At 41.4% G+C, this 17,711-nt stretch overlaps 1 protein-coding gene across 18 annotated transcripts in view; it reads left to right on the forward strand.

Moving 5' to 3' along the window:
• LOC109636998 (potassium channel subfamily T member 1-like) overlaps nucleotides 1–17,711 on the forward strand; it is a 161,211-nt gene that overhangs the window by 28,685 nt on the left and 114,815 nt on the right. For all 18 annotated transcript variants that reach the window (XM_069523384.1, XM_069523378.1, XM_069523382.1 and 15 more), the window contains 7 exons: nucleotides 2,898–2,977; nucleotides 4,207–4,309; nucleotides 5,087–5,146; nucleotides 5,271–5,319; nucleotides 5,532–5,591; nucleotides 6,867–6,941; nucleotides 7,208–7,291. In XM_069523384.1, coding sequence (XP_069379485.1) covers nucleotides 2,898–2,977; nucleotides 4,207–4,309; nucleotides 5,087–5,146; nucleotides 5,271–5,319; nucleotides 5,532–5,591; nucleotides 6,867–6,941; nucleotides 7,208–7,291 — 511 coding nt within the window. The remainder of the gene's footprint in view (nucleotides 1–2,897; nucleotides 2,978–4,206; nucleotides 4,310–5,086; nucleotides 5,147–5,270; nucleotides 5,320–5,531; nucleotides 5,592–6,866; nucleotides 6,942–7,207; nucleotides 7,292–17,711) is intronic.

The following is a 17,711-nucleotide window of genomic DNA, read 5'->3' on the forward strand; positions in this document are numbered from 1 at the left end:
AGCAGAGTTTGTGATCTTTTTTTTCATGTGTGGATCAGTTTTCTGGCCCCAAAATAGATTATTTCATTCATATCATATCATAGCGTTCATGATAGTAACTCTAAGCCCTTTCTTATTAGCTTGTTAAACCAAAGTTATAACAATTGATGAATTGATCCAACTTTTTATTTCACCAGATGTTGAAACATTTCACTCGGAACCATAATAGTGAACCATTGGAAAGTTTTTTTATTAATAGTAAACAGAAAAGCCGGGTGGCACAAAAGTCTTCAGGATTGATCCTCTCTGGTACATCAGTGTCTCTAACAGATTTCACAGCAATATATCCAGTAGTTACGAGGACAGTTCAGGGAGACAAAGTGGTGGAGAGACGTCAGCATCACTACAGTACTTTCAGAAAAGTTGCTTGATGACAATAAATTGTGTCTTGTAAACTGTATTTTGAGAAACGGGTTCAATTTGCAACAACGGTGGCATTTTTTCACTTAAATAAATTGTGACGGAGCGCAGAGCCAACATCACAAGAAATGTCTCTCTGTCACTTAATATACTTCAGACTTCACTGCATGTGCTTCATCTCACATTCAGATAAGCCGGGAACGTCTGTCATCAAAATATTATAAGACATGAAACACACATGGCTCACTCACTGTTTTACATCATAGCTATCAATTATTTGATTCACAATTTAGCTTTTGCTGTGTGTGTACTTAATAAAGTTTCCTTTATTAAGTACACACATCTGTAACTTCAGTTTACAGCTCTGTCAGTGAATATGAATGTGCATTAGTGATCTTTTGATTCACCGTCATTATTTTGAAAGCGGCGTATTGCTGCTTCTCGAATGATCGAGCAGGCAATTACACTTGGTTTATGTGTTTGTCATTTAGCCATGTGTGTTTGGTTAGGTTGGTGTCACAGGGCTGGGAGTGTGTGATTGGTTCCTATGGAGAAGAACATCATGTTATTCTGGAAACACATAACACAGAAACACGTGACTGAACATTTCCTGCCTCTGAAGCTGTCTCCGTGGTGATAAAGCCGGAATAGGGGGAGAGGAGAACGGTTGGCAGATGATGTCTGTTTCGTGTTCTTTGTTCCACCTACACACTTTACCCACACATCCACATATATACATACATCCCTTAGGAGACGGCCGCTGTAATTGCCTTCCTGCTCTCTCCTCCCCTTTCACCCTATATTCATCTTGTCAGACAAAGAGAACGCAGAGGGTCCCTCCTCCAACTGTGAGGACATTACTTTTCCTCCATGGTCATTAGCAAGAGGCTCTACAGTACAGAAGCCATTAATAGGCCCCTCTCGCCACCTGTATTTGTCTAGCACACTTACAGTAGCTACATCATTCATTTGTACTTACAGTGATCGCCAGGTCAGCCCTCCAAGGCTATTAAAGTCCATTATGACTGCTCTAAAGTTTGATAGCCTTGGATTTGTCACAGTGTGTGTGTCACTGGTGAAAAGGCATCGCTAGTTACATTTGAAGTACTGTAGTTTTTAATTGACAATCATCAATTATAAATGGACAGTTGTGTGTAAGTGCATGTTCTCCCTTATTTCTATGGAATACATTGTGGCTTGTATTTATATAGCATGTCAGATCATGAGGTTCAGACGTAATGTGCACATAAATGATTCAATTTGAAATTATCAGCCCCCTCCCTTTGGCTGTGTTATGCCCAGATTTACCAATTTGGATTCATTTCCTAGTAGAGCAATTAAAAAACCCCTTAACCCGTCTTAAAGTCATTATATCATGTCTTTTATCATCACCCCTAGTGCAACACTAAATGAATGTGAGTGTGTGGAAAAAGTAGGTCTAGATTTATGTAATATTCTGCATAATTGAACAAGTACCAGCGCTGCACATCGAGCTCATGCATTTGAGGCTGAGACCGTTGCATTGTGACTGACGGTAAATGGAGGGTAACAGGATTAGTTAGAAGAAAGACTTACAGAGCTGTTTCCTGAGCTACTTTTCCTTTAAGCAGACTAGGAACCCTCAGCAAACACAATTATGACAAATGCACAGTTAACATTTCCGACAAGTTTTTTTGTCAGCAGGATATAGGAGGAATAGATTTACAGAAACACGAAGCAAGAGTGTGTCCTCAATACTGTACTGACTGTGACGTCAGTACTCCGATATCAGGATTTCAAATGATACCCAGATTAAGACAAAAGTCAGACACTGTCAGGTAGTAAAGGTCCAGTGTGTAAGATTTAGGTGAAAGGGATCTATTGGCAGAAATTTAATGTAGGATAATCCTCATGATGTTTTCACTAGTTCGTTTCATCTAAATTGTATAAATTGTAGTTTTCTTTACCCCAGAAAAGGCCCTTTATATTTAAATACTTTATATTTACATTGAAGGGACCCTCTCTACCGAGGCCGCCATGATTTTTTATAGTAGCCCAGACTGGACAAACTAAACACCTTTTGAGTTTTTATAACAACTGAGGTTCTTTTTCATGTTTGGAAGCAGAGGGTGAGGTGAGGGGTGTTCAGCTGCAACATGCAACTTCAACACTAGATATCACTAAATTCTACAAACTGTACCTTTAAGACGCATAGAATGTGTTGACCTTATTTGCATCATGAGGACAAGTACACAGCGCTTTGCGGCGTCGACACACATCAGTTGCCAACTGTTTGACCTAACCTGGGTTCGAGTGTGAAGAGGTGACAGGACATGAGTCCTAGTCACACCATGCTCTGTTTGCACACACGCTTAAATATCAAATATTAATATTGCAAACAGACTACTTTGTCTTACAGTATATTTGCAGTGCAGTGTTTGAATGAGTTGTGGCCGGGGCCCCTGAATGAGTGTTACTGCACAACCATCTGTTCACATTGTGTCACTGTTCCCCCACAGGGTGCAGGTGGAGTTCTATGTGAATGAAAACACCTTCAAGGAGAGGCTGAAGCTTTTCTTCATCAAAAACCAAAGGTCAAGTAAGTACAGCTGACGGGCCATCACACCATCCTCCTCCTCTCGTGCTGCCAGCGATGTGTTTAGAGATTGATAAAGACATAAAAGCATAATGTAGGTAGGAAATTGCAGGTAGTCATATATATTCAATTTCTGTCTCAGTTGGTGTTTTCATTATTACATTATATGCTTCATTGTAAATGAATACTTGGGTGTGCACACTGTGGCCCAGCACGGACTGAAGAAAACGGCTCATTTGTTGAGAGAAGCAGCCGGGCTGCAGTGTTTTTCTCTTTAGGAGATAAGACTGGCAATGCCACATTTTAGAAGGCGACACTGGTGCAGCTCTGCAGCTCTGCAGTTTGGTGCCTTGTATGGGGAAGCCTTCTCTTTTTGCACGTACTTGTGAAAATGTCCTTTTTGGTAACTTTGAGTCTCTTGACAAAAACATTTCGTCGACATATCCTCGACACTGAGCTGATGTGACTGGCTCTGCTTGTCAAAGTCACTAACGGGGGAACAGTCTGTAACACAGAGCAACAGACTCTAATGAAATGTCACTCGTGGCTGCAAGCCTCTGTTGCTCTACTCCATTGTTTGTGTTTATCCCGTTTCAAATCATTTTAACATTAACGCTGGCTTCCTCAGAAGAGGTCACGCCACAAGAGATTATGTAGCTGCTGAGGCAGATTGGAAATACAGCTTGCACCACCCTCTGGCTAGTGAGCATGTTTGTAGCCAAGTTTTTTCTCTGCATATTTGGTTGTGTGCTTATCAGCATTTTGCTGCAATTACTTAAACAGAAGATTCCTCAATCACTGTTATATTTGTGTAATGAAATTTCCACCTGTCATTCATCCTGCTCTGTCGTCATTTTTGAGTTTACAAGCCTGCAAAAGTGCTGGTGTTATTTTGTGTTATTCTCCGAGGATTTGAAAGCTGAGCGTCAGGGGAAATCAGTTGTGACAGGGTGCCAGAGCAGCACAGAGCTGTGTTAGTCATGCTCCACAGCTCTGACAGATATAGTCACTTTAGGAGGTTTTAATGCACCGAAACAACAGTTCAGGCAGCATCACCTTCCAATGAGGAATGATAAGGCAGACTTACAGTCACGTATGTAAGGGAACGCATTACCGAAAAAGTTTGTGACAGTACGTGCAGAACCAATATCAGCGATTTAAACAAACCCAAATCCATGTGATTGTCGTTTTCCAGTTTGTAAGTTGCTGCTGCTGCTGTTGTTGATCCGTAGGCCTGAGAATTCGCCTGTTCAACTTCTCTCTGAAGATTCTCACCTGTGTCCTGTACATAGTGAGAGTGACCCTGGATGACCTCAATGCCAACGGTAACCCATGGTGAGAGATGCTGTTTAGAAACGGTTCTTTTTGCTGTCATCTTATAATTTTTAATGCATGTTTATTTTCTTATGCTATTATTTCATTAATTCTGACCTTGTTTTACCTCCAGCTGTTCTTGTATTGGTTGATTCATTTGTTTTAATTTATCCATTTGCTTTCAATTACATTTAGGTGCTATAATTATCCCCAAGGGTTTTTACCTTTGTTCTTGTTTTTGCTATTTGCCAAGTTTCATATTTGTGTTTTCTTTGTGTCTTAGAATGTTTTGTTTATTTTTTGGGCCATATTGTAAATGAGGTCTCTGCCTCAATGCATTTGAGATAAAAATTAAAATAGACTGAAAATCCAAACCAACCAGATAACCTGGTTTATGCCAGAGGATCTTTCTGGGGAAAAAAACTCATTGACATGCAGATAAAATGGCCAATATGAAAGATATCAGCAGTGGAGAGAAAAATGTATTTATATGGAAATAGTTTGGATTTTTAGATTCAGGGTAATCTCACTGAGAAATATGTCTAAAACTCAACCCTATATATAAATATAAACAATGTTTAGGAATTATATTTTCTCTTGTATTTATTTTCTGCATCTAAAACATATACAGTGAGTAAAAACACGTGAAGTGGCTCCTTCTGTGCAGTCATGTTGAAGTTGTAGACTGTCAGTGTTGTGTTTACTGCCAGCAGCTTTCAGAAACACATTGAGGTTTGTTCTTGATGGCAGCCTACCAGCTCATGCTCCTTGTGTTTTTCCCTTTGTTGCTTTTTTCAGCAATGCAATGTGTCGCAACAGCAGTTTGACAAATACAACAGAGTCACAAGAAATCGATTGGTACGTTTCAGTTAAAACTGCATTTATTTGTAACGTGAAGTGTTTTAATATTTTCTATGATGCAATTAAATGGAGAGTACTGAACTGTGACAAAATCCTTTTTTTCCCTCGTGGTTTTTGACAGGAATCTGATTTTCTGGGTGGACAGACGTGATTCTGTTTGGGCGATACAGGTGAGAATAATAACGCGCCAGTTAAAGTGAACATAAATCAAAATTCACTGTGCAGCAACTGAATTTCAATGAAGAATTCACACCAGAACCCATTTATTAGATAAAAAGAATTGCAGAGCACATGAGTTCCTGTGTGAAGGTTTAGAAGCAAGAAGAGATGAGTTTGCATTTGCTCAGCTCATTTATCTCCATGTCCCCCCTCTCTGCTCCAGGTGACAGTGGCCTTAATCGGTTTCTTGGAGACCATGCTTATCACATATCTCAGCTACAAGGTAAGAAACAGGCTCACGGTGCAGTTTCCCTCTTTAATCCATGCTGATGTCTTGCAGCTCTCTGATCAATGTCCTGTTTTATGCTCTCTCGTGAGCTGACAGCTTTCAATGTCCAGTCCAAGTGCCGGTGCCAAGGACCGATCAAAAGCATTCGGCCAAGAGTGTCTGCTGTAATTTTGTGTGTCACAGACACTTGTTTTTTTAAAGAGGATCATATAGCTGGAGATGAAGTCTGTGTTTCATCATCCTCTGTGTGGAGTTTATATGAAGTTAAAGGGTGAATCATGTTAATGATGAGTATTGAAAGTTCACACAAATAGCAAGGGTCAGTTACACTGTGACATTTCTCCTCTGACAGTGATCTTTGCCCCTTTATATGGGAAATACACAGTTTTACCAGATGGACTATAAATTATTGGCCTACAAGTTAAGATACATAGAAATGCAGTGCAGATAGAACCAATAACAATAAATGTTAGATGTCTCTTGTTACTCTTCAGATTACAGCTCCTTCATCGTTGCCAATCTTTTAAAATATAGTAAGGTTTTGATTAAATACAAAATATTGTTCATCTTGTTATGTCCGGATATGTTTTTTTTTCTTTTCCTCAGAGGTTTTTTTAAATTTCTATCTTAGATGGAGAGTCCCAGTCTTAAGGCCACCTTGTCATTTCAGCTGCGGTTTCAATTTGCAGTTAGATCTCAGTGAATGTGGAATTAGCTTCACTGTTTATCCCCAAAGGGCCAGATAATAGAATATCATTGATATAATCTATGTTTTGCCGGTGGCCACAAAGTATACGGACAATTTTAAAGTAAATTTAATCTGTTTGAAAATTGCTTTCCCTCTTTCCCAGGCTAATATTAAATTAATAATAAGCATGCCTGTGGATACTAATGAATTTTTTTTATATAAGACCTTTTAAAGCTTGAGCAGGTAATGGTTTCAAAAACTCATAAAACCAGGAAGAAGGCAGGTGTGCTTTAGAGAGATAACTACAGTAGCTAATATACTCCTCAAACAAACGCAACAGCTTACAGAGGAGTGTTGTTTTTTTACCTAACCCTAATCACCTCTCCATTGAAGCTTGAAGCATCAATAACTGGAAATATAGATTGTATGATGTTTATTTTGCTCAGCCATGAAGTTTTAATATCCATCACAGTTCACACCATTTGAATCTGCTGTTGTTTCGGAGCTGATCACCTCCATCTGTCATCTTTACTGCAATTACATCAATTCACTGAATTGCTTTCCATCACTTTCATTTCCAGGGGAACATTTGGGAGCAGATCTTCCAGATATGCTTCATATTGGAGATGATCAATACAGTGCCATTCATAATCACCGTAAGTATTAACCGCAGGACAAGTTCATTTCTTTTAGGCTCCAGATTATTTTCTGATTGGATTCTTTGAGAACAATTTAATAAGGTTAAAGCTCTGATGCATTTTGTACCATATTTCAGACCAGATCTTTTTGCCATACAGCTAATTAAAAGAATTATCTGTATCGAACTTAAAGATTTCCTATTGTATGCCATGTTTTTTAACTGATTTTGTTTCACCGATAAGTTTTCATTTCTCTTGTTTCATTCCTTCCTGTCTTATTCAAGATTTTCTGGCCTCCATTGAGAGACATATTCGTCCCTGTATTTCTTAATTGCTGGCTTGCCAAAGGTGCCCTGGAGAACATGATCGTAAGTAGAAAGTTATGTACAAATTCTGGATGCGTTGTAAAAAAGAGCGAGCACAGAGGTGCATGGGTTTTGTAGTGCTTTGAAGGAACATTATCCATCCTGTTGCAGCCAGTCTTGAGGTCTCCTGAAGCTCCAGCTCCATGAGTAACACTGTCTGTAAGAGCCTGAGTGGTATTATACGATTTCCAATTTGTCCGATTGAGTAGGTGAATTTTCTCTCCTACTCTTAAGCTGACACCGTCAGGATCACAAATCTGAATTCTGCACAAGTCAATGCCGTCTTTTTTAAGCTGATGTTATTGGGTACATTAGTTTGTGAGACATTGTTAGTATTATTCCTGGTTGCTTTGATAAATCAGTCTACTGGCTTAGTTGGCTCGCAAACACCAGCCATGCATTCAAGTTAAAGGAATAATTAAATGTTGGGAGAATGACCTTCTAATAACACTTGAGTATCTATGCAGTAAGAAAGGTGGAAAAATAATCAAATTTGGTGCAACAGGACCCAGAGAACACTGTGGTGTTCCTTTCTATCACCTGTGCTACTTCAACAAAGAGCCAGTCAGAGATAATAACTTTCGGCTAAAGTCTTGTCGCACTTATAAGCTAAACTCTTACATGCTGGGTAACCAATGGGCAGTGTATGTGCAAAGCTAGTCTTGATTGGGGAATATAGAAATGTGTATATTTTCACAATGTGGCTTTGCTGTAAGTAACAAAGCACTGTTGCTTTTGAGCTTCCAAAGTCCATTTCTCCCCACTGGCGTTGGTTTAAATTCAAACTGGTGGGCACCCAAAAAATGCAGAAGTGTATGTTGAAGTTGTAGCAACAGCCAGGGAGCTGGCAGGAAAACTTTAGACAACAAAAGATCTGTAATGATTCAAAATGGGTTGAAAATCAACAAAGTTCCCTTTTAATTAAAATGATAGAATAGGCTGCGGATAAATTCATGTTTCTATAATGACCTAAAATTTCAGTCTGTTTATGTTAGAAATATTACAGCCATCTCTCTCAGGTATATACGCAGTGTTTTATTTGGATGGTTTCCTAGAGAACTGAACATTGCTCAAATTTATTCAATTGATCTGCATTATCCCACCAGCTGCAGCTGCTGGTGTTTAGTGGTGCAGCAGCAACATGTGCAAAAACCTAATACACTGGAGACCTCTAGTGATGTATCGTGAAGTAATGAATTATATTTACTAAGGCACCACAGCACATTTTTAAACAAAACCTGGACCAACATTAATGCAAGCAGGAACAAAACAAGGTCATTTCATGCAAAACTCAAGACAATGCTGCAATGCAACATAGACAAAATAGCTTCAATTATATATTCCACTATTTAGCAAGTTTTACCCTACAGGTGCAAAGTTCATGGAATTCAAAGCAATTAGATGGCATCCAACCGGCGTAGCGTGTTCTCTCACTGTGAATCAGATCACTGCAGCGTAGGAGCCTCACACCATGACAGTAGTTGGGCAGATGGTAGAATCTGAGGCCAAGTAGACCAGTTCATAGAGAGAAAGCAGTGGCAGTTTAGAGAGGCAGTTCAGAAAGCACAAAGTGGACGTGGTCAAAAAATGAGTGATTGAAGAGAGGTGACACTGTTCTCAGACCATCCCAGTTATACATTTAAACAATCTGGTCAGGTAAAGGAAATCTTAAAGGACCAATGTTGAGGTTTCATTTATGTTTCATCAGTGAATAATCACCTAAAAATCATGTTTTTTTGCCTCCTTCAGGCACGATTGTGGTGATGTGAGGTGTTAAAAAAGAAAATGTGATGTGTTAAAAAAAAGCACAGATTAGTTACAAGATATTTTTGAATAACTTTTTTTCTGAAAGTCATAGAGACTTGGGCATTTCATGATTAATAAAGGGTAGCCTACCACGCAACCACGCCGAATTTCAGCATGTTTCGAGCAAGCAGCGCGGAGTTATTCACCCTATGGTGAATATGGGTTAGGGTTGCAATTAGGGTTAGGGTTAGGGATGAATACACATTGGAGATCAAGATATTCTTCAATAACTTTTTTTCTGAAGGTCATAGAGACTTGGAAGTTGGTTCCATCTCCCCTAATGTGGGTATGCCCGATCCATTGAAACCACTCCCGAGCTTCTACGACCTTCGGAAATGGTGAATAAGGGTTAGGCTTGCAATGAGGGTTAGGGTTAGGGTTGTGGTTAGGGTTGTGATTAGGGTTAGGGATGAATGCCCACTGGAGATCAAGATATTCTTCAATAACTTTCTTTCTGAAGGTCATAGAGACTTGGAAGTTATTTCCATCTCCACTAATGTGGTTATGCCCGATCCATTGGTACCACCCCCGAGCTCCTACGACCTTTGGAAGGGTTAGGGTTAGGGTTGTGATCAGTGTTTCATTTTTGGGTTCTGTTTAGGGTTAGGGTTAGGAATGAAAACCCATTGGAGATCAAGATATTCTTCAATAACTTTTTTTCTGAAGGTCATAGAGACTTGGAAGTTGGTTCCATCTCCACTAATGTGCCTATGCCCGATCCATTGGGACCATCCCCGAGCTTCTACGACCTTCAGAAATGGTGAAACCACCAAATCTCCCCCAAAAAGTATGAGATATTTGTAAATAACTTTTTTTCTGAAAGTCATAGAGACTTGGGCATTTCGGCATTAATGAAGGGTAGCCTGCCACGCGACCACACCGAATTTCAGCACGTTTCGAGCAAGCAGCGCGAAGTTATTCACCCTATGGTGAATAAGGGTTAGGCTTGCAATGAGGGTAAGGGTTGTGGTTAGGGTTAGGGTTAGGGTTAGGGTTGTGATTAGGGTTAGGGATGAATGCCCACTGGAGATCAAGATATTCTTCAATAACTTTCTTTCTGAAGGTCTTAGAGACTTGGAAGTTATTTCCATCTCCACTAATGTGGGTATGCCCGATCCATTGGTACCACCCCCGAGCTCCTACGACCTTTGGAAGGGTTAGGGTTAGGGTTGTGATCAGTGTTTCATTTTTGGGTTCTGTTTAGGGTTAGGGTTAGGAATGAAAACCCATTGGAGATCAAGATATTCTTCAATAACTTTTTTTCTGAAGGTCATAGAGACTTGGAAGTTGGTTCCATCTCTACTAATGTGCCTATGCCCGATACATTGGGACCATCCCCGAGCTTCTACGACCTTCAGAAATGGTGAAACCACCAAATCTCCCCAAAAAAGTACGAGATATTTGTAAATAACTTTTTTTCTGAAAGTCATAGAGACTTGGGCATTTCGGCATTAATGAAGGGTAGCCTGCCACGCGACCACACCGAATTTCAGCACGTTTTGAGCAAGCAGCGCGAAGTTATTCACCCTATGGTGAATAAGGGTTAGGCTTGCAATGAGGGTTAGGGTTAGGGTTGTGGTTAGGGTTAGGGTTGTGATTAGGGTTAGGGATGAATGCCCACTGGAGATCAAGATATTCTTCAATAACTTTCTTTCTGAAGGTCATAGAGACTTGGAAGTTATTTCCATCTCCACTAATGTGGGTATGCCCGATCCATTGGTACCACCCCCGAGCTCCTACGACCTTTGGAAGGGTTAGGGTTAGGGTTGTGATCAGTGTTTCATTTTTGGGTTCTGTTTAGGGTTAGGGTTAGGAATAAAAACCCATTGGAGATCAAGATATTCTTCAATAACTTTTTTTCTGAAGGTCATAGAGACTTGGAAGTTGGTTCCATCTCTACTAATGTGCCTATGCCCGATCCATTGGGACCATCCCCGAGCTTCTACGACCTTCAGAAATGGTGAAACCACCAAATCTCCCCAAAAAAGTACGAGATATTTGTAAATAACTTTTTTTCTGAAAGTCATAGAGACTTGGGCATTTCGGGATTAATGAAGGGTAGCCTGCCACGCGACCACACCGAATTTCAGCACGTTTCGAGCAAGCAGCGCGAAGTTATTCACCCTATGGTGAATAAGGGTTAGGCTTGCAATGAGGGTTAGGGTTAGGGTTGTGGTTAGGGTTAGGGTTAGGGTTAGGGTTGTGATTAGGGTTAGGGATGATGCCCACTGGAGATCAAGATATTCTTCAATAACTTTCTTTCTGAAGGTCATAGAGACTTGGAAGTTATTTCCATCTCCACTAATGTGGGTATGCCCGATCCATTGGTACCACCCCCGAGCTCCTACGACCTTTGGAAGGGTTAGGGTTAGGGTTGTGATCAGTGTTTCATTTTTGGGTTCTGTTTAGGGTTAGGGTTAGGAATGAAAACCCATTGGAGATCAAGATATTCTTCAATAACTTTTTTCTGAAGGTCATAGAGACTTGGAAGTTGGTTCCATCTCTACTAATGTGCCTATGCCCGATCCATTGGGACCATCCCCGAGCTTCTACGGCCTTCAGAAATGGTGAAACCACCAAATCTCCCCAAAAAAGTACGAGATATTTGTAAATAACTTTTTTTCTGAAAGTCATAGAGACTTGGGCATTTCGGCATTAATGAAGGGTAGCCTGCCACGCGACCACACCGAATTTCAGCACGTTTCGAGCAAGCAGCGCGAAGTTATTCACCCTATGGTGAATAAGGGTTAGGCTTGCAATGAGGGTTAGGGTTAGGGTTGTGGTTAGGGTTAGGGTTAGGGTTGTGATTAGGGTTAGGGATGAATGCCCACTGGAGATCAAGATATTCTTCAATAAATTTCTTTCTGAAGGTCATAGAGACTTGGAAGTTATTTCCATCTCCACTAATGTGGGTATGCCCGATCCATTGGTACCACCCCCGAGCTCCTACGACCTTTGGAAGGGTTAGGGTTAGGGTTGTGATCAGTGTTTCATTTTTGGGTTCTGTTTAGGGTTAGGGTTAGGAATGAAAACCCATTGGAGATCAAGATATTCTTCAATAACTTTTTTTCTGAAGGTCATAGAGACTTGGAAGTTGGTTCCATCTCCACTAATGTGCCTATGCCCGATCCATTGGGACCATCCCCGAGCTTCTACAACCTTCAGAAATGGTGAAACCACCAAATCTCCCCAAAAAAGTACGAGATATTTGTAGATAACTTTTTTTCTGAAAGTCATAGAGACTTGGGCATTTCGGCATTAATGAAGGGTAGCCTGCCACGCGACCACACCGAATTTCAGCACGTTTCGAGCAAGCAGCGCGAAGTTATTCACCCTATGGTGAATAAGGGTTAGGCTTGCAATGAGGGTTAGGGTTAGGGTTGTGGTTAGGGTTAGGGTTAGGGTTGTGATTAGGGTTAGGGATGAATGCCCACTGGAGATCAAGATATTCTTCAATAACTTTCTTTCTGAAGGTCATAGAGACTTGGAAGTTATTTCCATCTCCACTAATGTGGGTATGCCCGATCCATTGGTACCACCCCCGAGCTCCTACGACCTTTGGAAGGGTTAGGGTTAGGGTTGTGATCAGTGTTTCATTTTTGGGTTCTGTTTAGGGTTAGGGTTAGGAATGAAAACCCATTGGAGATCAAGATATTCTTCAATAACTTTTTTTCTGAAGGTCATAGAGACTTGGAAGTTGGTTCCATCTCCACTAATGTGCCTATGCCCGATCCATTGGGACCATCCCTGAGCTTCTACGACCTTCAGAAATGGTGAAACCACCAAATCTCCCCATAAAAGTACGAGATATTTGTAAATAACTTTTTTTCTGAAAGTCATAGAGACTTGGGCATTTCGGCATTAATGAAGGGTAGCCTGCCACGCGACCACACCGAATTTCAGCACGTTTCGAGCAAGCAGCGCGAAGTTATTCACCCTATGGTGAATAAGGGTTAGGCTTGCAATGAGGGTTAGGGTTGTGGTTAGGGTTAGGGTTAGGGTTGTGATTAGGGTTAGGGATGAATGCCCACTGGAGATCAAGATATTCTTCAATAACTTTCTTTCTGAAGGTCATAGAGACTTGGAAGTTATTTCCATCTCCACTAATGTGGGTATGCCCGATCCATTGGTACCACCCCCGAGCTCCTACGACCTTTGGAAGGGTTAGGGTTAGGGTTGTGATCAGTGTTTCATTTTTGGGTTCTGTTTAGGGTTAGGGTTAGGAATGAAAACCCATTGGAGATCAAGATATTCTTCAATAACTTTTTTTCTGAAGGTCATAGAGACTTGGAAGTTATTTCCATCTCCACTAATGTGCCTATGCCCGATCCATTGGGACCATCCCCGAGCTTCTACGACCTTCAGAAATGGTGAAACCACCAAATCTCCCCAAAAAAGTACGAGATATTTGTAAATAACTTTTTTTCTGAAAGTCATAGAGACTTGGGCATTTCGGCATTAATGAAGGGTAGCCTGCCACGTGACCACACCGAATTTCAGCACGTTTCGAGCAAGCAGCGCGAAGTTATTCACCCTATGGTGAATAAGGGTTAGGCTTGCAATGAGGGTTAGGGTTGTGGTTAGGGTTAGGGTTAGGGTTGTGATTAGGGTTAGGGATGAATGCCCACTGGAGATCAAGATATTCTTCAATAACTTTCTTTCTGAAGGTCATAGAGACTTGGAAGTTATTTCCATCTCCACTAATGTGGGTATGCCCGATCCATTGGTACCACCCCCGAGCTCCTACGACCTTTGGAAGGGTTAGGGTTAGGGTTGTGATCAGTGTTTCATTTTTGGGTTCTGTTTAGGGTTAGGGTTAGGAATGAAAACCCATTGGAGATCAAGATATTCTTCAATAACTTTTTTTCTGAAGGTCATAGAGACTTGGAAGTTGGTTCCATCTCCACTAATGTGCCTATGCCCGATCCATTGGGACCATCCCTGAGCTTCTACGACCTTCAGAAATGGTGAAACCACCAAATCTCCCCATAAAAGTACGAGATATTTGTAAATAACTTTTTTTCTGAAAGTCATAGAGACTTGGGCATTTCGGCATTAATGAAGGGTAGCCTGCCACGCGACCACACCGAATTTCAGCACGTTTCGAGCAAGCAGCGCGAAGTTATTCACCCTATGGTGAATAAGGGTTAGGCTTGCAATGAGGGTTAGGGTTGTGGTTAGGGTTAGGGTTAGGGTTGTGATTAGGGTTAGGGATGAATGCCCACTGGAGATCAAGATATTCTTCAATAACTTTCTTTCTGAAGGTCATAGAGACTTGGAAGTTATTTCCATCTCCACTAATGTGGGTATGCCCGATCCATTGGTACCACCCCCGAGCTCCTACGACCTTTGGAAGGGTTAGGGTTAGGGTTGTGATCAGTGTTTCATTTTTGGGTTCTGTTTAGGGTTAGGGTTAGGAATGAAAACCCATTGGAGATCAAGATATTCTTCAATAACTTTTTTTCTGAAGGTCATAGAGACTTGGAAGTTATTTCCATCTCCACTAATGTGCCTATGCCCGATCCATTGGGACCATCCCCGAGCTTCTACGACCTTCAGAAATGGTGAAACCACCAAATCTCCCCAAAAAAGTACGAGATATTTGTAAATAACTTTTTTTCTGAAAGTCATAGAGACTTGGGCATTTCGGCATTAATGAAGGGTAGCCTGCCACGTGACCACACCGAATTTCAGCACGTTTCGAGCAAGCAGCGCGAAGTTATTCACCCTATGGTGAATAAGGGTTAGGCTTGCAATGAGGGTTAGGGTTGTGGTTAGGGTTAGGGTTAGGGTTAGGGTTGTGATTAGGGTTAGGGATGAATGCCCACTGGAGATCAAGATATTCTTCAATAACTTTCTTTCTGAAGGTCATAGAGACTTGGAAGTTATTTCCATCTCCACTAATGTGGGTATGCCCGATCCATTGGTACCACCCCCGAGCTCCTACGACCTTTGGAAGGGTTAGGGTTAGGGTTGTGATCAGTGTTTCATTTTTGGGTTCTGTTTAGGGTTAGGGTTAGGAATGAAAACCCATTGGAGATCAAGATATTCTTCAATAACTTTTTTTCTGAAGGTCATAGAGACTTGGAAGTTGGTTCCATCTCCACTAATGTGCCTATGCCCGATCCATTGGGACCATCCCTGAGCTTCTACGACCTTCAGAAATGGTGAAACCACCAAATCTCCCCATAAAAGTACGAGATATTTGTAAATAACTTTTTTTCTGAAAGTCATAGAGACTTGGGCATTTCGGCATTAATGAAGGGTAGCCTGCCACGCGACCACACCGAATTTCAGCACGTTTCGAGCAAGCAGCGCGAAGTTATTCACCCTATGGTGAATAAGGGTTAGGCTTGCAATGAGGGTTAGGGTTGTGGTTAGGGTTAGGGTTAGGGTTGTGATTAGGGTTAGGGATGAATGCCCACTGGAGATCAAGATATTCTTCAATAACTTTCTTTCTGAAGGTCATAGAGACTTGGAAGTTATTTCCATCTCCACTAATGTGGGTATGCCCGATCCATTGGTACCACCCCCGAGCTCCTACGACCTTTGGAAGGGTTAGGGTTAGGGTTGTGATCAGTGTTTCATTTTTGGGTTCTGTTTAGGGTTAGGGTTAGGAATGAAAACCCATTGGAGATCAAGATATTCTTCAATAACTTTTTTTCTGAAGGTCATAGAGACTTGGAAGTTGGTTCCATCTCCACTAATGTGCCTATGCCCGATCCATTGGGACCATCCCTGAGCTTCTACGACCTTCAGAAATGGTGAAACCACCAAATCTCCCCATAAAAGTACGAGATATTTGTAAATAACTTTTTTTCTGAAAGTCATAGAGACTTGGGCATTTCGGCATTAATGAAGGGTAGCCTGCCACGCGACCACACCGAATTTCAGCACGTTTCGAGCAAGCAGCGCGAAGTTATTCACCCTATGGTGAATAAGGGTTAGGCTTGCAATGAGGGTTAGGGTTGTGGTTAGGGTTAGGGTTAGGGTTGTGATTAGGGTTAGGGATGAATGCCCACTGGAGATCAAGATATTCTTCAATAACTTTCTTTCTGAAGGTCATAGAGACTTGGAAGTTATTTCCATCTCCACTAATGTGGGTATGCCCGATCCATTGGTACCACCCCCGAGCTCCTACGACCTTTGGAAGGGTTAGGGTTAGGGTTGTGATCAGTGTTTCATTTTTGGGTTCTGTTTAGGGTTAGGGTTAGGAATGAAAACCCATTGGAGATCAAGATATTCTTCAATAACTTTTTTTCTGAAGGTCATAGAGACTTGGAAGTTATTTCCATCTCCACTAATGTGCCTATGCCCGATCCATTGGGACCATCCCCGAGCTTCTACGACCTTCAGAAATGGTGAAACCACCAAATCTCCCCAAAAAAGTACGAGATATTTGTAAATAACTTTTTTTCTGAAAGTCATAGAGACTTGGGCATTTCGGCATTAATGAAGGGTAGCCTGCCACGTGACCACACCGAATTTCAGCACGTTTCGAGCAAGCAGCGCGAAGTTATTCACCCTATGGTGAATAAGGGTTAGGCTTGCAATGAGGGTTAGGGTTGTGGTTAGGGTTAGGGTTAGGGTTAGGGTTGTGATTAGGGTTAGGGATGAATGCCCACTGGAGATCAAGATATTCTTCAATAACTTTCTTTCTGAAGGTCATAGAGACTTGGAAGTTATTTCCATCTCCACTAATGTGGGTATGCCCGATCCATTGGTACCACCCCCGAGCTCCTACGACCTTTGGAAGGGTTAGGGTTAGGGTTGTGATCAGTGTTTCATTTTTGGGTTCTGTTTAGGGTTAGGGTTAGGAATGAAAACCCATTGGAGATCAAGATATTCTTCAATAACTTTTTTTCTGAAGGTCATAGAGACTTGGAAGTTGGTTCCATCTCCACTAATGTGCCTATGCCCGATCCATTGGGACCATCCCTGAGCTTCTACGACCTTCAGAAATGGTGAAACCACCAAATCTCCCCATAAAAGTACGAGATATTTGTAAATAACTTTTTTTCTGAAAGTCATAGAGACTTGGGCATTTCGGCATTAATGAAGGGTAGCCTGCCACGCGACCACACCGAATTTCAGCACGTTTCGAGCAAGCAGCGCGAAGTTATTCACCCTATGGTGAATAAGGGTTAGGCTTGCAATGAGGGTTAGGGTTGTGGTTAGGGTTAGGGTTAGGGTTGTGATTAGGGTTAGGGATGAATGCCCACTGGAGATCAAGATATTCTTCAATAACTTTCTTTCTGAAGGTCATAGAGACTTGGAAGTTATTTCCATCTCCACTAATGTGGGTATGCCCGATCCATTGGTACCACCCCCGAGCTCCTACGACCTTTGGAAGGGTTAGGGTTAGGGTTGTGATCAGTGTTTCATTTTTGGGTTCTGTTTAGGGTTAGGGTTAGGAATGAAAACCCATTGGAGATCAAGATATTCTTCAATAACTTTTTTTCTGAAGGTCATAGAGACTTGGAAGTTATTTCCATCTCCACTAATGTGCCTATGCCCGATCCATTGGGACCATCCCCGAGCTTCTACGACCTTCAGAAATGGTGAAACCACCAAATCTCCCCAAAAAAGTACGAGATATTTGTAAATAACTTTTTTT

This window comes from Paralichthys olivaceus, chromosome 4, assembly GCF_024713975.1.
Source record: "Paralichthys olivaceus isolate ysfri-2021 chromosome 4, ASM2471397v2, whole genome shotgun sequence".
In the NCBI taxonomy this organism is placed as follows: domain Eukaryota; kingdom Metazoa; phylum Chordata; class Actinopteri; order Pleuronectiformes; family Paralichthyidae; genus Paralichthys; species Paralichthys olivaceus.